We start from the raw sequence: 23,954 nt of genomic DNA on the forward strand, positions 1-23,954 counted from the left end.
TAAAAAATTTGTTTAACCATTGCCGTGCATCCCTATTTGAACAAATTAAAATTGTTGTTAAAATTCTGCATTTAGCAATCAATGTGGCAAGTGGAGGAAAAAAGTCCATTAGGAACAAACTATCCATTACTTAAGAGTACAGGTTGCATTTGCTAGACAAAAAAATTCAAAAGAAATGTGGACACCCAGTACACAAACACAGCTGGTGCCATTGGAACCAACTTTCCCCCCTCCCTTTTACAATATCTCTATGGCAACATTTCAGTTCATGCATATCATTTGAATTTATTATTTCACTAACTGATTGTTTAAAATGTAGAGTGCAACAGACCAAAAACAGTTAGACTAACGGTTTGCATCTTATTCTGGAAATAAATGAAGGATAGCTAATGATCACTTGCTACCCTTAACCTCAAATTATATTTAGAGACTCTGATGTGAATTAATTAATACAAGTCACATAAGGAAATAAATGCATTAGATGCTTAAATCAGCATGCTATTTCTCATAAGCTTTTGGTGCTGACCTGACTCAACACTGCAGTCTGCAACAAAAGTTCAAACTTGTGAAAGACTCTCTGAGGTCAGTAGCTCAGCTTTGTTTGGACATACAAATATAATCTGATTGAATCGTGGATTACGGTCTCCTCGACACAGTTCAATCACACACTGGATTTGTCAACAACTTACTGCTCTCGCGCTTTTGTTGATAAAACTGTGTGGAGCAGTTGCAGAGGGTGATGCAACTGCTGTTCGATCCTACTCACAATATGCTACTCTTCATCACTTTGTGTGGTTTTTACACAACAGTGTAAAACTTTACCACAATTTTCAAAATCAAGTATTTTAAAACAATGCATTTTAAGCCAAAGCCTGATCTTTCTATAGCCAATATGTCAAATTTAATGGCAAACATTGGTAGATGAATTACTGATTCAGCAATTAAAGGATATTTTTAAAAGCCTAAAGTCTGCAAAGGACTCAGTTTCAACACTTCAATGCAACCTTTTCCTTGAATTCTAAATATTTTACAATCTAGAACCCATAATAAGCTCTATCGAACGGTCTTCTGGCACCCTCGCTAAAAAGTCCACAACTTTCACTGTTATTCTACCCTTTTGTCCTTGAGAAAAGTACTTCAATGCAGGATGCAATATGGAGTCTGTCCCAATGCAATGGGCAAGAATTTTTTTTTCCTAAAGGACAACGCTCACAGAGCACAATCCCTTCAATTAGAGGGAAGCCAATTCTCAGTTTAGCCTCAGTTGTGATGCTGAATGACAATTCTCCACTGATACCACTAGAAGGCTATTTCTGCCTGGATCAGAGAAACTGGCCCAAAAATTTGAAATCCAATGGTCCATGGACTTACATCAAAGTTGTTGAGGGCGTAGGCTAGCTCTCCTCCACCTGCAGACTGGGGGAAGCTGGAGTCCTCGCTGCTGGTAGCCTGGGCTGCATTAGATATGCCGGAGACAGCGTGCTGCAGCTGCTTGTAGATGAGGTCCCGGTTGGCCTTGTACGCGGCCACGTCTGGATGCTGCAGGCATGCACGTGAAGCTGTGTACAGCATGGGAACGTTCCTCTGAAGGACGCCCCGAGCTGCTGCCATTTGGTCTTTGTGATGGACGTCCTTGAGTTCCTGTCATACAAAGAGGGGGAAGGAGAATTTAGGGGTGATGTTACAGCCCTGTCATATTAAGGACTCTGAAAGAGCAAAGCACCCCCCCAGGGGCCAACACATGCTAATAATCAGATCATGAACGTACAGTTTGGCAAATCTGCAGCATTGAAATGTGCCAAAATGGAGACATTGGGTGTTTTGGTCATTTTGTCTACATTTTAGTTCTACGTCTACGTAAAAATTAGTCAGATGGACTTTTCAGATGGAAAAAAAGTGGCACATTTTTAAGACATCGTGTCAAGATGTGTCAAAAATAAACTGCCTGCTCCATTCACACTCTGTCTAGCTGTTTGAAAAGGGAATGTGCCCTGCGTGAACACCCTCTAATCTCTAAAGTGTTGCTGTTGTTGCCCCATACTTAAAGTCAGTGTACAGTGTTGACACAAATTGCTGTCTGTCAGTACACAAGTTACAGCCAAAAAAACAAACAAGACCAACAAATCCATGGCCACAGATCTGCAGTTCATCCCCTCATTTTTATAAACCTTACTCAGATTCTTAAATGTTTCCCTCGGTTTAACAAAAAAAAAAACAGGGTCCATTTTGGTTTTTCATGATCAATTATTGCTGTCAAACCTGAGATATCCCTAGTAGGGTTGGTATAGCGGTACCGGAAAAATACTGGTACCAGAAAAATACTGTGCTACACAAACTAACGTGAAACCGGCAAATGTGACAGAGGAATAAAATGGGTAAAGCAGTTGAATCAATCAACATGCCCAAAACTAACAGGCGGCTTGTGTGCACGTTGTTGGTATAAACGCAAAGGAAACAGTCTCTCAAAGAGCGCCCATATACTACTGAATAGGGCTGTCGAAATTAATCGTTTCTACGATGCATCGCGATGCAGACGAGGACGATTCGGTATCGGTTCAGTAATAGACCATAACCGGTTATACTGACGCTTTTCTGACGTCATTTGTCGCGTGTGTGCTTTGTCGCGGTAGCATACAATGGCAGAGGAGCCGAGACGCGAGTGCGAGTAATTAAAAATGCTCCGAATACTTTAAAAGCCTACATCTATTCTAGGCACATTTCGGCTCTAATGAACAACCTGGTAACGTTAAGCACGACCTGGAGAAGACACGTGCTGTGCGCGCTCATGTCACGCACACATAGAGCTGATTTAAGTATCCGAACCCGATGTTCAAATTACAATTATTCTGTGTTGTTACGCGTGATTATAAATGGATGATCGTTACCTTCAACAGCGTGCTCGGCGACGGTTGATGCGCGCATCTCTATGGTCACATTATACACTGATGAATGTGCGCTGCTTTTAAATGAACATTTCTTTACAACAAAATTGATCTGACACAATTTCATTTACTAAATGGCATAAACAGGCTTTACTCCCTTGAAACTTAAACTGGAATATCACAGTTTCTGTCAGTGCTACTTCCCGAACAGGCGAACTCGCGCGCGCACATCACTTTTGGAGTAAAATTTAAATTGCAGATGCAGTGCACCGCGATGCATCGCGATATCGAATTGAACTGAATCGATGACATGATAATCGTAATCGAACTGAACCGTGAGACCAGTGTAGGTTCACACCCCTACTACTGAATGACATAAAATCGCTTGGATGTTCAAATAGGCAAGATTTGAAAAGACGTGGGCAGGTCAGCTTTCCGTCAGCTGTCCCAAAAAGCAAGTAAAAGTGTTGTATCGCAGCACGCATGATTAAAAAATATTTACACTTAGAAGGGCTCAGTGTAGCATGAGAGGGGAAATCAAACTGAATAAATAAAATGAACAACTCAACTCTATATTCGAACTGAGAAATAATTAGCTTTGTCAAGATACTATAATCTCTCTCAAATAGAGAAACATTGTTAATTCTATTAATCAGTGAGCTCACCTGGAAAATTCATCCTGAAATCCATCACTGTCGACTACCGCTTAACCTCATAAGCCCAAAAAAATCCCAAAGACCCAATTTTCATTTAACTGCATTTTGTCACTAACTGCTCCAATCCAGTCGTGCTCTCCCCCCCAAGATCGGCAATCGGTAATAAGTATCAGCTGCAATTAAATATTTTTTGTGTGTGTACTTTGCCAGTTTTTTTTTATTAGATCTTCCTAAGAAATATAGCAATATATCAGCATATTTGTTGGCATATCAATACACAGCCCTAGTACATCCCCGAATTAAATTAGCTCTATTAACATTGGGTGCAGTTTACCTGCTGTCTCTTGGCCGCCATCACATTCAGTCTATCCACCTCCGGTTTCAGAGCTTTGTACTGAATACCCAGGTCCTGCTCAGTGCCGGCATTACGCACCTTCACCAGGCTCTCCTCCACCTGTGGAATCAAGTTCAATACGCCGTTAAAGAAAAGAAGCCTTAATGTCTCTCATTACATTTATTTTAGACCATATATTAAGTGCGACATCTGAAATTCATATATACGTTTATCCTGCCGGCTTTATATTCGTTACTCATCATAAAACTATTTTAAGGTCCTTTAGGTGACATGAATATTTACCATTTTATACCTTTTATTAAAAGAGAAAAGGACAGGCAGGCATCAATATGAAATTACTGTACTGAAAAATGATTAGTGACGTAACCAGTGAGTCAGAAAATGCCCCCTACATTCAATTGTGATCACTGCACCTCATTCAACAACAACAGTAAAAGCGAAAGAAAAATGCCAAATAATAATGTCAACTATCATAGGGCTGCTCGATTATGGGAAAAAATCATAATCACGATTATTTTGGTCAGTATTGAAATCACGATTATGTAACACGATTATTTCACATGACTTTGGGAACATGTTGCATTTATTAAAAGACACTTTTCAACAATTCTTTAAAAAAATCGAAATTTGAACATTTATTGTACTTTTTGAACTATTAAAAAGACCTGCAAACTCACAAGTGGTGAAAAAGGTGACATTTTAACAAAGTAATTTGTTGTAGTTAATCTCACCTATTGCATCAGGGCATTATTTACCTTTAAAGGACAATTTATTTATCCTTACTAAATATATGTTTTATGTCAAATTCTTACATTTGATCAAATTCAGTTTTAATAAAAAGGGCTGTATCAAATTAATTTACACTGCAAAATTACAACTGTAAAATATTATGAGATTAATGTTTAAACAAATAATAAAATAAAAAAATAAAATCAATGATAATAAATAAATGGGTGGCGGCAAGTGGCCGTCCTAATAAATGAATCATTGAGTCATTCATTAAAGGGTAACTAAACACTAAAACAACTTTTTTTAGTTAATTATCTGTAAGAATGGAGCTTCATAAATGCTGTTCATTGATTCGAGTAAATTTTTTGACATTTGGGTATAAAGTGTTTTAATTTTCAAATATATGGTGTAAAAACGTCTGAGTGCTGCCCTCTTCAGATTAAACGGAAAGCTCCTGCAGTAGGGGTACTCTCTGACATAGAATACTCTCTGACGTCACTCTGTCACGCCCTTGGTGCGAGCTCACCACGCCCTTGGCAGCCCCTGGTATAAAAGCATCTGTTTCCGTCAAAACTACTGTAGCGAGTCAGGAGTTGGAATTACGAGTATTGAAAACGATCAGGATAGATACTGTATATATTAGCATCTAGTTAGCATAGCATTTATATAATTATTTAGATTATTTTGTGTAGCCTAGGTAGTTAATCTCGCCTATTGCTCCGGTGTGCAACCTGCATTTTACGTGGGATTGCTTCTCCAACGCAATGGAGGTGGAAATGGGCTTCTCCACACAGCTCGCGCTGCCAAACGCTGCTCTTCATACCTCTTCCTGCATGAACTCCACCACCGCAGCGGCGTCATGATGTGAGTGAGCATATTTTTAATCACAATTTATGTTCCTTCTTATTAGGCTAAAGTTAATCCTCTGGTGTCGACAAACGCGCCGGCCCGATTTGCTGATTATTTTTTTCACATAGCAGCAAAATATAATGAACGTAATAGTAATAATAATCCTGGAAAAATTTACCTCAAAATGACTGAATATAAGAATAATCGGATGCCGATCGCGATGCGGGAGTCAAGGCCGCAGTTTGAGCTGGTGTCCACAGACAATTCACCCTCCTCCACTTCAGGTGAAGGTGGGGGAGAAAAGTTCTCGACTTCAAATGACCGCTCTGTTGCAAAGCTACTTGCGTCACTCCATTTTAGCTAGTTTGACAGCAGCTGTCACTGCGGGTCTCAGGTGCACGCCCCCCCGCTCAGCCCCGCCCTCGGTTCGTCGCCTCTATCTCCGCTGGGCTCTGCCCACTTGTCCAGCATTTTTCAAATATTGCCAGTGGGTGGAGTCAGGCTTTGACCAGGGGTTTAGTTACCCTTTAAAACGATTCATTCAAAATAATGAATCATTCAGTAACAAAACACAGCGCTTAGTGTTGCTTTTCTTTTGTAACTATTTTCGTCGGTGTGAAGTTTATTGTGCTAGCAATTTATGAATGTAGAGACTGAGAGAGTGGATGGCTTCGGGAAGGGCGGATGTGCGCGTGCGCGAGTCATTCAGAACACAAGACAACATAAGAGTGTTCTTGCAAAACAGAACATGGCAAAATAATCGTTTTTACTCGATTGTACTATTTTGGATATCGTTGGGAGCCAAAATCGAAATTGAAATTCGATTAATTGCACAGCCCTAAACTATCATGATTTCCCCTTTCATAGTTTATTCTAATTAATTCAACAAAATGCATTAGACAAATCATTAGTACATTAGTCAAAATAAGACATAAGAAATAATTTCATGGTCAAACAAGCACACTCAAAACGCTTCATTTGATCATTCAAGCTGAACTTACAGAACAATTCAATGAAGAAAAAAAACAAGAAAACGCCTACTCTTTTACAAAAAGGCTTCTGCTTCTACTTGCACATATCTCCATCTAGGGCTGGGCGATATGGCCTAAAAAAAAATCACCGATTTTTTCACAAAAAATCCGATTTACGATTTAAATCGATTTTTTTTCTCTCCCTACTTAAAATCAATCTGCAGATGACAAAGAAATTGTTCAAAACAAGTTTTAACTTTATTTTGTTTTAATATTCCCTTCTGGGATTTGATCTGGATTTAATTACAATCAGAAACAACAAGCAAAAAAGACAAGAGGACAGGCCCTGTCTTTGAAAACATTGAAAATGTAACAAAATAAAATAGGTGGATTGGAATTGGGGATGTGTAAAAAAACTAAAAACTTGCATCACAATAAGTGTGTTGTGATTGTCAAATTATTTGGTAACTAAACAATTTTATTAAGTTAATTAACCATGTAAACAATGTTTACATGCCACAATGACTGGTATGCTAGTGTTTTTATTATTGCTTAACACAAATTTCCCTATTTCAATTCAATTCTTGTGAATTGATTCTGATCTTGATTCAATATAAATTCGTTTGGATAAATATTAGGTATGGTAGATACGTTAATGTGTTGTTAATTGTTCTCAAAAAAAATTCACCTAATGCTGTAAACAGAGAGCCCTGTCAGCTGGTATTATTAAAGGTTAAAACTAAGTCAAATTAAATATAATGCGTTTTTTATAATAACAACGTTATACTATTTTAATGATATAGGTAAAAATACAATGAATGTGTAATATAGCTTTCATATTTAGCAAAATACTCCTCTCTATAGCAATTATTTTAAGTCCACATGCGTGCTATGGGTCATTAAAAGGGATTCCTGTGGTAAATGTAACGTTACGTGGCATATGTTGTTCTCCAGCTGTTTTATGGACATCTTTCCGCGGTTGAAAACACTGATCGATCGATTTTATTACATCTCGGTAAGTTGGTAGTAAAGAGTAACAGATGTTTGGTTCACGTGCCGCTTGAACTGAGATCTGTCAGCGTTCTCTCACGTCACATTTATAAGCGCGAAAACGGTGTTTATTGTTGGAATTTCGTAATAAAATTGACAGAATCTGAGAGCTGAGAATCTGTTTCATATCAATAGTAACCTGCTCTGTCTTGTCTGTCGGTGTCAGTGTCCTCTTTGCTTCCCGATTTTTCTCTCCGTGCGAAAATGGATGTGTGGCGTGAGAGCGTGTAAAAAGTGACAAAATTGCTTCTCTCACAGTGAACTCGTGAGAGTTGCCGGCCCTGCAGATTCAGCTTGTAAATGTTTTCGGCGGCTGTGCCTCTGCTGCTGCGGTCTTGTTCATTTGCCATGTTGTTTGTGTATCTCTATCATGGCAGGCGCTGAGCCCGGTCGGAACTACGGGAACCCAGAGGGGAGCGTCGGCGGTTGTTAAAGAGAAAACCGATTTTCATTCAAAAAAATCGGCGTAAACTACACATTCGAGTTAATCGATAAAATCGATTTATCGCCCAGCCCTATCTCCATCATAAACTTTACGCGAAAAAACACTTGCATAAAAATCTAATTAATTACTAAAAAAAAAAAAATTATAATCCACCTTTATCATACATTTCCAATGAAATCTGCACAGCCCTGCCAGCATGGTGAAATTAATTTGTTCACAAACGTGAGAAGACCTATCTACAGTGCATAAAGGACTACACAGTGCGATTCAATAACATATTGCTTGCAGAAACAGAAAGTGAATGTAATCTAGTTTGTACCAACAACATATATACTAAATTCAAACAAATCTAATTTAAATCTAAGCGTATGAGAAAGTGAAGGCCGCAGTAAGGCTTGCAACATGCAGCGTTTTCTTTTTTATATGAAGTGTTTTTATTCACACACAGTAACGTGTTTGCTGTGCATGTAATTACTGCTGGAGGAAGTTCAATAAGAGTTGGGCAATAAAGCCTGAGGCCAATAAAAGTACTGACACCAGCACAGATGATGGAGGGGGTAAATAGGACAAAAATCGGGTGTCTTTGTTTATCTTTTACTCAGCCTTCTGGACCAAAGCCAATTCCCTATGGTACTCCCTTCGGCTTTAGCTTTTTCCTCAGATTCAGAGACTGACGAGGGCTAGAGATAATGAAGGGGATTGTTAACATTTTCCGCATCGGAGCTTCGAATTTTAAAAGGACAGCATTTATTTGAAACAGTAATTTATTATATCATTATAAATGGTCTTTACTGTCATTTTAGCAATTTAATACATCCTTGCAGAATAAAAAAATATACTGAACCTAAACTTTTAAACAGTAGTGTATATGAGATTGACAAAACAATGATATTATGTTTCACTTCAATTCAAACAACTCTTCAAGGTGTAAAAATGTGTGTATGTGTCTCACCAGTTTGAGTTGAAGCAGAAGCTGGTACACATCAGCCATGTCCGCCAGTACAAGCAGATGAGTGACAGCAGACAGAAGAGCACGTGCAGCACGCACCATATTGCCTCTCTTAACTGAAGAACAGGGATCCTCTGCAAACTCTCCTGAGGCCATCTTCATGGATTCTCCTACAGAAAAAGATTCATACACAAAGTCTCATAATTAGTTTTAATGTGTCCTTTCATAGCCCTCAAGAGCAGCAAGGTCAAGGAAATGATAATTTCCCAATGTGGAAGACGACATAACATCTTACGATGCAATTACTTCCAAAGCCGCCCTTTGAAATAATAAAGTCTGGGACCTAATTATTGTCCGTTATTTGATAAAATTCTGCCTCTATTAATTGACAATAATAATGCAGTCCAAGGTCGTTTGCGAGACAACACGAACACACTACAGCACGACATACAGATGTTGCTACAAAGGCTCTTTAGTGGCAACCTGGCCACGCAAACACAGGTTTCGAATTCCTGCAGATCTCCTACTTATAATTTGGGAAATTCCCCCGCAAACATTGACTTTAGCATGTAGATAGAGTAAATTAATCAACAAAGATTAAAAAATCAAATCAATCATTTTTAAAACTTCTCTCCATCTCTCTCCGGCAATACTACACTCGCGTTTAGGAGTCGGGACATGACGGAATTGTCACAGTTTATAATTTTCACCACTTGTGAAGTCTTATCAGTATTTAAATATTGAAGCAATTTTAACCCATCCTGTAGTCACACACTCTCTGAGAGATGTTTATCTCTAGACAAATACATCCAGTAAAGGTGCCTCACAAACAGCTCTTGGGTAGCAATTTATTTTTCGAAAATTATATCACTTTAACGGGAAATAAAACCAGCAAAATTGGTTCTTGGTTAGTATACTCATAAAAAGTCGGTTATGTCTTAAGCATAAAACGCTGACAGTGTGACAGACAGTATAATGAAACAGTAAAGGATCTGTGCACTACCTCTAAAAGTGACAGCAGCCATATGCGCCGGTCATAAATGTTGTCGTCAAAACAACAAAAGATAGCTTTAATTGTAAGGAATCAGAATTAATAGCCTATGTATTTAATTTAGTCAGGACTAAAAGACTATCAGTGTTATTTTACATTTGATTACTTTATACAGTTTCTGTAGTATTTCTGAATACTGTTAGACCTACCCAAAAACCTCTCTCGTTTCTCTTTATTTATATCTTTAATATTTTGTATACATTTTTGCAACTTTTTTTGCCCCCCAAATTAAAAAATCCCTTCCATAAGAATGACCTAAGGGGGGATCCCCCCCCCCCCCCCTTTTCCAAAACGAGATTCAGGCCCTGAAACAAGAAGTATGAGAGGGGCAAAACATCAATAATCCCTGGTATCAAAGAGCTACATGGTGAGCTGTGAAACTTAAACCAACAATTCAAGCGATAGGTCTGATTCAGCCACCCCAGGGTCTGTCATAAGAGCAGAGCCAACCACTACACACAAGAACAACTAACAAGGTGAAATATAGAGCTAATCACCAGAGCAGCGGGTGTTCATGTTCGAGGATAAATGCCAGTGGTTAGGGGGTGACGGGTTAATTGCATTAGGATGTCATTTTGTGAAATGCTAGATCGAGGGGAAATTCAAAGCAGTGAAACACTGTGGTGAAAGCAAAAGCGTGATTCATGTCTGCTCATAGCCAGAGCTCTCTGACATGTGCTAGCACACCAAACGAGTTCTTTCAGTGAAGGTCGAGTCATGGGATAACACCAATGTCTTATCTGATGTGCCTGCGAAAGGGTCATCACTTGCTTCACATCCCAGCAGGCTCATGTTGAAACCTTTTCAATCCGTTAAAGCAGAGCATTTTAACAGTAGCTTAAAATATCGAAATGAATGAGCACAGTCATAAAACCACAAACCTCACATTCAACAGAGTCACTGGTTGTCTTTTCGAATGGTCGGCAAGTGAAACTGAACACAATCATGCAGATCTCAGCATCCCACTCAAGTCAAGCATAAAAATAAGAAAGCTTGCAATGAAACCAGCCAAGAGCGCAAGTAATGGCCAAGTTCATAACTAGACAGAACTGAAATTGACTCAATGAAAAAAAGAGAAAAATCAATTTAAGGAGGCATGGAGTAAGAGCTATGTGCTCGGGAGGGGGTCTCATTCATTCCTTTGTTGATGTTTGGGAAAATGTGCAGTGTTCCCTGGTAACAGGAAGCAAGTCTCACAGAATTACGGCAATCTAAAAAACAAGATTTTCTGGGTTATTGCGCAAGCAGTGGTTTCCACAGACGCTGAATAATAGCTCAAAGACCCTTTCTATTTTTACCCATCACTTAAAAAAAAGATTCATCTGACAAATAGACCACACAAAAAGCCAGGAGTACCAGAGACTGTCATTCCTTCCAGAGGGCGCAATCAATAAGACCATTTTCACGGGCCTGATAATGATCAGTGCACCCATAATAAACTCAAATCTATCACTTATAAGGTAGCACTCATGAGAGAACCACAGTGGCTTGTGATGAAATGTTGAAAATGGACATCTAAAGAAGGCACAATGAGCATCCAGATACCTTGCAGGGAAGGCAGACAGCATTCGTCATCGCCCTGTTGAAAATTTGCGAAGCAATCAAAATCGGTTTCTATTGTAAATAAGACACATTCCACCCAGAAAACATGCTAATGTTGCACACATACATGCAGCAGACAACTCTGGAGCTATTAGGGAGAAAATCGTTCAAGGATTCAGTGGTTTCTAACGTCCATTACGCAAAGATTACATTTGCCCAGCTTGCAGAACAGCTGGTAAGCCACAGCTTGGTACCAGGATCTCTTTTCAATCTAGGGAAGCTTTAACCCCACTCAATGGTGGCATTATCAGTCGAACCATGCATGGTCGAGCAAAACTGAATAGCTAACAGTTTCCGGCACCAGCGAGAAACAGTGTCTGGATTCCACAGCCAATGACAGCATACCAAAACCAAAGTGACATTCCCCGGCATCACAGCAGTGTGCTGGCCAGCTCTTGACAGATTTTACAGCCCAAACTAAGCCAATAAACACTGAGTGCCAAGTCTGAAACTGACAAAGATGTTATTCCAACAAGTAATAAGTGGGTTGAGCCTGCAGTCTGCATCTCAGAAGTACGACATGCCACACTAATTCCAGAAGAAGGGGGCATTCCAAGTCGAGTAGCTCATGTCAGCCATTCACTTCGATCATAATGTATAGTGATGACTTTATGGTTACAAGTTATTTTTGTCACATGCCAACAGAAGGCAACAGACTTTACATGAAGTTTCACACAAGTAAAGCATTGCCTTACCAACATCTGACATCACCCTTGACAACTGGCAGACTCTGTGTAAATATGCAAGTTGCTTTGTGCTTCTTTTCACATCTTTGGCAACCGAGCATAAATAAAAATATCTTGATGGATCAGCGCAGCAAGTCAAGGCAAGCTGTTCACTAATGAATGTGTCAATTCCTTCTTAAAAACAGGTAGCATAGCCATACACCTAGAATTAGTTAGCATAGGTGTCAAATGGCAGGAAAATTTACTTTGCACCATAAAATGAAGGCCTCCAAACTCATGCTGATATGATGAGGCTATCGCATCTTATTTAAATGAGTCAAACGAAAATGTGCACTAACTAGAGTGTAGCGGGGTCCACGTATCAATATCAGCAGGATCTTTAATCAAAAATGCATGGCAAACAAGACATGAATAAATGAGTCGTGCAATTTGACAGGGTTAAACCCTTCTATTAACCTGCTTTCTCTATCCTCTTTCTGCAAGAAGACATGGCAGAGATGTTCTGTAATGAGAACAAACAACATTGAATGAGGGGATATAGAGGACAACAGTCTTGGAAGTACACACTCCATTGCATGACAGCAGCAACTCTGATAGCACAAGCCAAGCCCTCTTAATTCAAAAATCCATCCAGACATACAGATAAACACAGACAGATAATAAAAACAGGAAATTAAACCACTCATTAAAGCCATTATTTAAATTAGGATATTTCAAATGTTGTAATAGTTTCAATGGCTGCAGCCACTTTTGAACTCTTATAACAGTGTTATCACCAAGACTGAGTGTTAACACAGATTTCACAATTCGATACTGATTCACAAGCTCGTAATGCAATACATTTTATCCGATATCGTAGGGCTGGGCGATATGGCCGAAAAAAAAATCCCCGATTTTTTCACAAAAAATCTGATTTACGATTTAAATCGTTTTTTTTCTCTCCGTACTTAAAATCAACCTGCAGATGACAAAGAAATTGTTCAAAACAAGTTTTAACTTTATTTTGTTTTAATATACTCTTCTGGGATTTGATCTCCATTAAAGTGCAATCAGAAACAACAAGCCAAAAAGACAAGAGGACAGGCCCTGTCTTTGAAAACAATGAAAATTTAACGTAAAATAAAATGGGTGGATTGGGATTGGGGGGATGTGTAAAAAAACAAAAAACTTGCATCACAATAAGTGTATTGTTATTGACAAATTATTTGGTAACTAAACATAATTTTATTAAGTTTACTGGTATGCTACTGTTTTTATTATTGCTTAACACAAATTTCACAATTTCAATTCTTGTGATTTGATTCTGATCTTGATTCAATATAAATTCCTTTGGATAAATAGGTACAGTAGATATGTTAATGTGTTAATTGTTCTCCCAAAAAAATCAATTAAAAAAAATCACCTAATGCTGTAAACATACAGAAAGCCCTGTCAGCTGGTATTATTAAAGGTTAAAACCAACTCAAATTATCAAATGCGTCTAACTAACATGCGTGCTATGGGTCATTAAAAGGCATCCATTCCTGAGGTAAATGTAACGTTACGTGGCATATGTTGTTCTCCAGCTGTTTTATGGACATCTTTCCGCGGTTGAAAAACACTGATCGAACGATTTTATTACATCTCGGTAAGTTTGTAGTAAAGAGTAACAGATGTTTGGTTCACGTGCCGCTTGAACTGAGATCTGTCAGCGTTCTTTCACGTCACATTTACAAACGCCAACACAGTGTTTATTGTTTGAATTTTGTAATAAAATTGACAGAATCTGAGAGCTGAGAAACTGTTTCATAACGATAGTAACCTGCTCTGTCTTGTCTGTCGATGTCAGTGTCCTCTTTGCTTCCCGATTTTTCTCTCCGTGCGAAAATGGATGTGTGGCGTGAGAGCGTGTAAAAAGTGACAGAAGTGCTCTCTCACAGTGAACTCCTGAGAGTTGGGAGCCCTGCAGATTCAGCTTGTAAATGTTTTCGGCGGCTGTGCTTCTGCTGCCGCGGTCTTGCTCATTTGCCATATTGTTTGTGTATCTCTATCATGGCAAGCGCTGAGCCCGGTTGGAACTACGGGAGCCCAGATGGGAGCCTCAGCGGTTGTTAAAGAGAAAACTGATTTTCATTAAAAAAAAATCGGCGTAAACTACACATTCGAGTTAATCGATAAAATCGATTTATCGCCCAGCCCTACGATATCGTATACAAGATATCACTAAAACGTTAAATAAAATTACAATTAATATGTAAGATGGTGCAAATATTTAGCAAAATTTTTTGTATATAGCTAACAATCAAGCTATGGACATTGAATGGCTTTCCTGAGATAAATGTAATGTGTGACATGTTATTTACAAGCCGTTGTACTGGGATCTTTACGTTGTTAAAACTAATTGAGTGATTACATGAGACATGATAGCCTACATAATCAGTAAGTGGTACTGTTTGTTTCAATAAACCTTCCAATGTTATTCATGTTTATTTTCTGCTAGAACTAGTAGAAAAGGGGAGAAGATGATCAGTTCACATGCGCATAGAGCTGTTGCTTGAACAAGTGAATTTATTATGAAATTGACTGAATTTTAAAGCTGAAACTGTGTTTCATGTCAAAAGTAACAGCATAAAGCTTATTACGATTATTGGATGGTTGGGCGCTACAAATAATGTTTAGTGAAGTTTTGTTCACACATCACCAGAAAACAGCATAGAATAAAAGACTGATATTGGAGAAATTTAAGAACTGATAACAGTTTCATCAAACTGATTAATCTATGTTGTCAACCCAGCACTAGTTAGCAGCCTTCTCTTTTTTGCATACCTTGCTTACGGACATCCTCCACCGCTGCAGTCAGCTCGTCCTTTAAGAACTGGCTCTCTTTAGCAATCTTCTCGCCTTTCTCCAGGAAGTTCAGGGTTGCTGTCTCTACAGAGGCCGCCAGAACATGAGCCTTCTTGGAGCGCCCCTTCTTCTTGTTGGATGGGCCTTTGTTGCTGGAGTTCACAAGTGTGGTGACCTGCAAACAATAAAAAAAAGAAAGGGAAAACTGTGATTTTTGCTGACTAATACAGCAACTGAGTGTGAAAACTGAAAAAGCAGCCTGACCTGGGTAACCAAGGGCTCAAGCAGTCTTTCCACCGCCAGTGTGCGGATCTCCAGGCTCTTGGGATCCCATTTGAAGTTGATGTTTGCTGTGTTAATGCTCGTCATGTTTCTGATGAGAGAAAAAGCAATCAATGGATTAAGAAGGGTGGTGTGAGACAAATAAGCAGTCTGGGGCTTTGTCTTTTATCAAATCAAATGTCACATGACAGACTTGTGTTGAGTACGCAAATACTAATGATGTAAATATTCCACACTGTTAACCAAAAACTCATACTCATGCCGTCTGAGTAGCTCTGTTGCCCACTCTTATTTTCTATTCAAACAGTGACCACAGTTGTATTGATCAGCAATCTTGCACTGAAGGACAAGTATAATCAGCCTACCCTAAGGGCACTGCTGTTGTTGCAGGGGTCTGTCTGCACTAGACAGCCACATTAAATCGACATTGTTTGCTATATAGGTCAGGGAATGCAGACAAAATGGGCGAGGTCAGTGTTGCATGACCAACACATTGCGAATAAAACCTTTGAATTCAAATGTGTCCTACAAAAAGTTAGGACACTCGACTTTGACCTAAGAAAACTGAATAATACACAAGTACTTTTATTAAAAAGAAATTACACTAAAAATAAATAAGAATAATTTTCACATATTCAGGCTCAATTTGGTGGAAAATATTACTACTAATATTACTAAGCTTGTGTACTTTAAAAACATCAAATAGCATTCTTTACATTTCAACATTCTTCACATTTTCATTAAAGTGCATTAGTCAGTTTCCGGATGTAAATATACAATATAGGCCTACATTTTCTATGCAGGGGAATTTATTTTTAATTATAAATTTTACAACCTGTTAAAGACAGACCGTTAAATATAAATAAATTATTTTTATTTACACTCACATATATATATATATATATATATATTCAATGTCACATTTGAAATTCCCTCAAGAACAAAATCAAAGTATCTATTTAAAAGGTAACTGATTTTTTTTAGCCTACTTGTTATTTATTTATATATATATATATATATATATATATATATATATATATATATATATATATATATATCTTATATAATTTATACCAATTTCCAAATCAGCACAGCTAGTCTGTGAAAGCTGGTCGATTTAACATGAATTTTTGTCAACAGAAAAATTACACTTCCACAAAAACTGTATACCCCCAAGAGTATTAAATAATAATTAGGAAATGCATTCCAAAGACTTTCTCTATTCTTCATTAACTCCATCCACTGAGTTTTGAAAGTGTCATTAAATGGACTATAATCTATGACCTCAAGTCCCCTCTTTAGGGTTACAAATTACCTCATTTTTTATATAATCTGTCGTTTTTTCTCCAAATAATGTTAAAGTATCTTGTCTAAATCACCTTAGGAGGCACGTCAAATAATAGGCCTAATGATTACCTCTTTGACAATAATACCCTTCCAAATATTGATATATCCCCTCATCAACCGCAAACCAAATTTCTTTATTTTCTCAATAATTTTTTCAAAATGTAACTGACTCCTCAATTTTTACAAATAACACAGAGCTGTATTAATTGGTGTTTAACTGGAATATTCTGTATTTCAATCAACAATATTTTGAGAGTTTTTCACACAAAAAAAATCATCCGGGTAACTGAAACCTGTGCTACTTTCATGCATTGCGTCACACCGCGGACTCGCCCACTCTTATTTCACGATTGTTTTGTACATTTTAAGTAACTTTTTTCCTTTGCGACAACGTTGAGAATGTACAGGTAAAATAATAAAATAAATTCAAATCAAATCTGTCCAAGTAATTATTCATTTGGTGAGTAACTTAGCCGTGAAATAAACGGGATAACGTAATGTACTTTCACTTCACTTCCATAATGACCAGCTGACTGCAACTTACATTATTAACGTTACATATCAGGCTTAGGGAGAAATATTATCAGGTTGTACTTTAATCATAAGTATTTTATATTTGGTAGACAACAACATAAGTTACTGTCTGAATCCTGTATTAATAAACTACGTAGGACAGAAGTTACAGGAAGGGCCTGATCCCTAGTTTGTGGTTTAGGCGGAGCCCTAAACTCCTCGTATGGATTTTATATTTATATTTCTATCATCATAGGCGATTTAAAATAGTCAACTATCCACGAAACACACACGATAACATTTAAATGGCCTCTTGATCAAAAAACACATTCCAGAATAAAACTCCCGACACATTTGTCCTGATACTGCAGCTAACGGCTAACAACTAACGTTAGCACTCCCAGCAAAGTTTCCAGGATAGCTTCTGTTTAATACTTTAAGAAGTTATCAACTTTTTTGTCCTTTTGTTGCGATTCTAAATTCGTCAAAGGGTAATTATCAAAAAGTTTACAAGAAAAAAACTGGGGTTAAGTCAGTGAAATATGGAACGACAGAGAAATATCCCAAACATTCCATGAAGTTGGGAAACGAGCTAACAGTGTAACGTTAGGTTAGCCACGCACTCAAATTCCGCATTCTGTCTCTTATATTCACAATATAGACACATAATGAACCAGTTATGAGGCAAATTTACTTTTCTATGAGTTATTAAAGAAAATAATACCATTTAAACTACCTAGACAGAGGCAAACGCTACTCACCGGACTGTTTTAAATTCCTGTCAGATTCAAAATGGAGGGATGAGACTTTTAAAATAGGGTTACTGTGGTAAAGTTTTTCCGCGTGTTTAAACCCTCCCAGCGGCTAAACAAAAGCCAAACTATATAATCCACTAAAACTTGACTAAAAGAGCCCGTTCAAGTAATAAAGGGAAGAGTTCGTGAAGTGTTTAGAAGGAGTTTCGGTTTTTCCTGTGAGGTCAATGAGGAGGAGGAGGATGATGGCGGATTCCCAGCAGTCAGTGTTATCAGGTGTGTTTGGGAGTGGCTCGAGAACTCGAGAAAAGTTCCCTGAACGCGCAGTGGGGGGCATTAAAACACAATGGTATATACCATTAAAAGGTGTGAAGAGAGATTTGAATCTGTGAAGGGATTTGTACATGGTTGTTGGCTAAATCTAAAGGCGAAATGTGCATATTGTTTCTCTACTCGTTATCAAGTTTCAGTTCAGATCAGTTATGTGCTTTATTTATTGGCATGGCAACAATAGTAGGCTAAATTTGTTTTACATTTGCATCATAACTTCTTAAATTAAGCATCAAGAGACAATATGACTGTTTAAAATACTATATACAAAGAAAAGAAAAATACATAATTAAGATTATTTTTAAATAAAAAACAAGGATGAGCTTTAAATAGCATTTGTGATAAAAGGAGGCAGACACAAGCTGTCTATCAATTCTTTCAAAAAAGAAGGGACACCCTTTTGAATTCTATGGTTTATGTATCAGGAGTCCAGGACATAATAAAAAAAATAGGTAAATACAACCTCAGATGAAAAACAACACATGACATTACACCATGTTATTATTTAAAAAAAATTAAAGCCATAATGGAGAAGCCATGGGTGACAAACATATACACCATATGGTTCAGTTGCTTGCAGAGCCCCTTTTAGCAGCAATAACTTGAAGTAATCTTTTTTTTAAATAAAAATTTATCAGTATCTCACATCGTTCTGGAAAAATTCTGGCTCGCTCTTTTTTACAACGTTTGTTTATGCACAGCTCTCTAAAGGTCAACCAGGTCGAGGTCCGGACTTTGACATGGGCCACTGCGACACCTTGATTCTTTTTGCTGGTGTGCTTGTGATCAATGTCCTGTTGCATGACCCAATTTTGGCAATGCTTTAGCTGTTGGACAGATGGCCTCACATTTGACTCTAGAATACTTTGGTATACAGAGTTCATGGTCGACTCTACGACTGCAAGGTGCCCAGGTCCTGTGGCTGCAAGCCAAAATCGTCACCCCTCCACCGTGCTTGAATGTTGGTATGAGGTGTTGGTGCTGATATGCCGTGTTTGGTTTTCGCCAAACGTGGCGCTGTGCATTATGGCCAAACATCTCCACTTTGGTCTCTTTTTTATTATTATTAATTCATTTTTTTTTTTTTTTTTTTAGAGAAACAGGTACAGCGTACAATAAACATTAACCTCAAGGGGAGAGATGCATAGTACCAGGTTTTAGCTCAAGAGCTAATTTCCACCCGTAGTCCCTGGGCAGGCTGATGTTATAATAAAATACATAATACATACATGAATAATGAAATTTACATTGACCAAATAAATAATTGCCAACTTGCCAAATTAAAAGATCAACTCTTCACATGCACAACATCGGTCACATGTGGATGCAAATTTGATTTGACTAAAGCCATTTCTTTGCCAGATGTGAGAACGTAAGAATTTGTGCTTCTTATCAGATCTATAGGCAACATATTCCACTGACGAGCAGCCACACAAGAAAAAGCATAGTTCCAAATGCGGTCCTGCATTTAGGGATCCTGCATTCGCCTCACGCTGTAGATCTAGTGGCTCGAGCTGTTTTTTTCAGAGCCCAAAGATATGAGCTGTTTTAGTGGAGGAGCAGCATTTTCATTGAGGATCTTATACATCAAACACAGGTTTGTGTGGATTATGAAATTTGTATTTTACAAGAATATGACAATGATGGAATCGTCTGGATTTCTTATCATGAATCTTTAGAGAACCTTTAAATGACTCAAGTGGCCTGAGGGCAGATTTACAAGACCGTGATCAACTTGTCATACAATAAAGAAAATGTGGAACAATCATTGGATAGGCTCCTGAGGCCTAGATTGTAAGGGAATTTCGAATGTGTCTAAACTGTACCATATTAAATTTGATTGTATTTGATAACTTTTTTATGTGCTTTTTAAAGCCTAAATTTGATTCCAATATGACACCTACATATTTTACCTGATCTGGATTTGAAATGATTTGTCCATCAATTAAGATCTTTGGGCAATTTTTTATTTTATAACGATTTGTAAAAAACATTGAAACAGTCTTATCTAGATTTAAGGTGAGGCATGAGTTTTTCAGCCACAAAGAAACTTTCTTCATCTCTTCGGTCAGTTTTTGAGCGACTTCATCCGCAGTTTTCCCATGTGCATATAGCACCATATCATCAGCATACAATGTAATTTTACTCGCGTTCACACCGGACGCGAATAGAGCGTCTAGCGCGAATGATTTCAATGTTCAATTTAAAGACGCGTTATGCACGTAAAAAATTCCTGCGGCGCGAATGACTTCTGTCGCGCCGCGCTACGCTTTATTCCTATGGGTGACGTCACACGACTTTAACGCGCCCGCAAAGCATCCCGGGAAGGCGGCGCTTCATTTGGAAAAATGCTGCGCATCAAAAAGCTGGCCGATGCCCATCTTTATGCAAATGAATCCGTCAAACGCGATGCGTCTATCCAATAGAAGTAGTCTCTCGAGGGGCCTTTGTTCTAGACTGGCCGCTGGGTCAAAACCGCGCCCATAGCGGTAAACTTGAGGAACGCCCATCAACTTACAAATGTGGAGAGGCGTGCGACACCACGCTTCAGTCGTGTTGCAAAAGTGGATCAGTACTGATTTTTGACGCGCAGCATTTTTCCAAATGAAGCGCCTCCTTCCCGGGATGCTTTGCGGGCGCGTTAAAGTCGCGTGACGTCACCCATAGGAATAAAGCCCAATTTATACTTCTGCGTCGAACCTACGCCGAAGCCTCTACGCTATACACTACGCGTTGGTTTTCATAAATACTTCTGCGTCGTTGTCCGCGTTGACACGCAATTACACATGCAGAGGGAGCATTTGAAACCCGAGGGAGGGGTTCTAGCAGACCAATCACAGCGCTTGCGTTCGCGTAGAATTGACGCGTGGTTACATTTTTGGAGAGGTGCACGTCAGGGTACGCCGGAGGGTACGCGAGCTCCACACAGCCTACGCCGTAGCTACAGCGTAAGTTCGACGCAGAAGTATAAATTGGGCTTAAAGCGGAGTGCGGCGCGACTGAAGTGTCGCACGGACAAGTGGATCAGTACCGTGTGGCGTAGAGCGCGGCGCGGTAGACGCGAATTCGCCTCATTCGCGCGTCAAGTTCACGCGAATGGCGCGAATAGCGCAAATTGAGCGTCTGTCGCGTTCCGGGCAAATGATTTATTTAATGCCTTTTGTGCATTCACGCGTTTGACGCGAATTCGCGTCTGCCACCCAAGTTGAAAAATCTGAACTTCTGCGTCAACTCGCGCCGCGTTAACCAATCAGGAGCCAGCTTGCTGCTGTCACGTGGTGAAGTAAATATTTTACCACATAAAAACTTGATTTTAATATATGAGACATTCATTTTGTATGCTATTTATTCCATATCTAATCTAGATTATATGGAACATTATTATTATTCTAATGTAAAGAGAACCAACATACTTTAGTGCAAGAACATAGTTCATGTCTGTGTTGTGTTAGGGAAAAAAAACACAGGACAGTTTAATCACTTTTGTAGTACTCTAAAAAATTTTGGGTTGTTTTAACCCAATTTTGGGTCAAACATGGACAAACCCAAATGTTGGATTAAAAATGTAACTTAAAAAATGTAACCCAACGGTTGGGTTTGTCCATATTTGACCCAACCTTGGGTTAAAACAACCCAGCATTTTTTAGAGCGTAGGCTGGCTCCATTTATTATCAAAACAAAAATAAATTACAGATTAGGTGGGTGAGGGCGAGGGCGAGGGTGATCCTCACTCCGATGCGGGACAGCAAGTCATTGAACTGGGCGCAGGACAGGCGGAAGTACCGCTGAAAGCGGCCGTCATCCAGGCGCAGCTCCTGGAGCAAATGGTGAAACTCGCCGAACTGGGTTCGCCTCCGAAGGGTCTGGTGGACCCAAATACGGCGATGATGATCCCTACGCCTCTGTTCTGCTCTCCAGAGCAAATACAGAGCGGTGACTCTCTCGATAAATGACCCATCAACAACAGACATCTTGTAGAAAGATGGCCGCCAACGGGGTTCGAAACTTTTGAATATAAATAAAGTTTTGAAACTTTCGCCTCTGACGCGCGACAAGAGTTTATTAACACAAAGTGGTCAAGCGTCAAACTAGACGCGAATTTGACGCACTATTCACGTCCGGTGTGAACGCAGAGTTGGCAGATCATTTATGTATAATGTAAACAGCAGGGGGCCCAGAATGGAACCTTGTGGCACTCCCATGCTGCGTGGTCTTAAGGATGATTTTGTATTGTCGACCGCAACACATTGTTGTCTGTCATTAAGGTAACTTGAATCCATGCTATTGTGTTTGTGTCAAGAGAAAAAACAGATAGTTTGCTGATGAGAAGCTGGTGATTAACTGTGTCGAAGGCCTTTCTCAAATCCAGAAAGATCGCCCCTACCACCCCTCCACCATCAAGACTGGATTTGATGTCTTCTAGTAAGTAGCAGCACGCAGACTCTGTGGAGTATCTTTTCCTAAACCCAAACTGGCAGGGATGTAATGCATCAATGTGGTCGAGATGCTCTATTAGCTGCTCTGCCACCACCTTCTCAAAGATCTTGGAGATGACTGGTAGGATACTAATAGGTCGATAGTTTGACACACAGAGCTTGTCTCCTGACTTGAAAATCTACTTAACTACTGCTTTTTTCAACCCCAAAGAAAAATTGTTTTAATTTATAGATTGATTCACAGCTATTGTTAGTACAGGAGTTAGAATGATTTTGTGTTCTTTTAGAAGGGATGTATCAAGTCCAAATATATCATTTGCTTTGGAAATTTTGTCTTCATCTATATTCTGCAACCTACAGTAAGACGCATTACCATCCCCATGATCATCTCTGCAGCGGTTCTCTTTAGAGAAAGTCTCCGCCAGGTCTAACACAGAATCCAAGAAATAGTCATTGTAATATTGAGCCAGAATAGAGCCCTCATTTTGAACTATACCTTTTATTTTGAGCTGTAAATGCTCCTGATATATTTTTTCCCTTCCCAATAATTCATCCATGCTCCTCCACAGATTTGTACAATTACCTTTTGCCTCTTTAATTAGGTTTAGTAAAAAAATTGCTTTTGCTTTTCGAAGCAGCATTGTAACTTTATTTCTCAGAGATTTATAAATATAATAATCAGTGGTTAATTTAGTTTTAAGTAAAACCTTGAGAGCTTTATCTCTCTGTTTCATTGTGTCCCAAAGGGATTCATTAAACCACGGCAGCCTCTTTTTATTTGATTTTCTATGTTTAAGCTGAGTATATTTATCAATTTTATTCTTTATGTTATGAGGATGCAGGAGTTGAACCCAAATGCAGACAGAAAACAAAACCCATGAGGGGGCAAAATACAGACAGGGCAGGGCAACTTAGACTGACAAGACGAAAAACAAACTATACCACTAATAAAATGTTCACAACGACACAACCTTCCACAAAGTACTCACAGGTAAGATAAGCACGGAGAATGATACACACATTGTTTGACACAATGAACCAACACAGGACAGCAAACTCAAGGGGATTAAATAGGGAACACTAATGACGAGGACAGGTGAAACTGACTAGACAATAATGACAAGTCTAAGATAACAAGGGGGCGGGGTTACGTGACGAGACAACACAAGCACATGGCCCAAGCAAAAGGCCATGTGCTTGTACACAAAACATGGGTCTGTCATGATTCTGCCACAAGACC

General features: G+C 38.8%; 1 protein-coding gene across 1 annotated transcript in view; it reads right to left on the minus strand.

The window, feature by feature from the left end:
* The window catches only part of ctnna1 (catenin (cadherin-associated protein), alpha 1), a 157,130-nt gene extending 138,867 nt beyond the window's left edge, over positions 1-18,263 (minus strand). The window contains exons 1-6 of the mRNA XM_077247593.1: positions 17,955-18,263; positions 15,316-15,424; positions 15,031-15,226; positions 8,890-9,056; positions 3,873-3,992; positions 1,372-1,641 (exon numbers count right to left, since the gene is read on the minus strand). Coding sequence (XP_077103708.1) covers positions 1,372-1,641; positions 3,873-3,992; positions 8,890-9,056; positions 15,031-15,226; positions 15,316-15,420 — 858 coding nt within the window. The 5' untranslated portion in view covers positions 15,421-15,424; positions 17,955-18,263. The remainder of the gene's footprint in view (positions 1-1,371; positions 1,642-3,872; positions 3,993-8,889; positions 9,057-15,030; positions 15,227-15,315; positions 15,425-17,954) is intronic.
* Between the last annotated feature and the right edge of the window lie 5,691 nt (positions 18,264-23,954).

This window comes from Siphateles boraxobius, unplaced genomic scaffold (genome assembly GCF_051911475.1).
Source record: "Siphateles boraxobius isolate OS27281-9 unplaced genomic scaffold, OSU_SipBor_1 3, whole genome shotgun sequence".
In the NCBI taxonomy this organism is placed as follows: domain Eukaryota; kingdom Metazoa; phylum Chordata; class Actinopteri; order Cypriniformes; family Leuciscidae; genus Siphateles; species Siphateles boraxobius.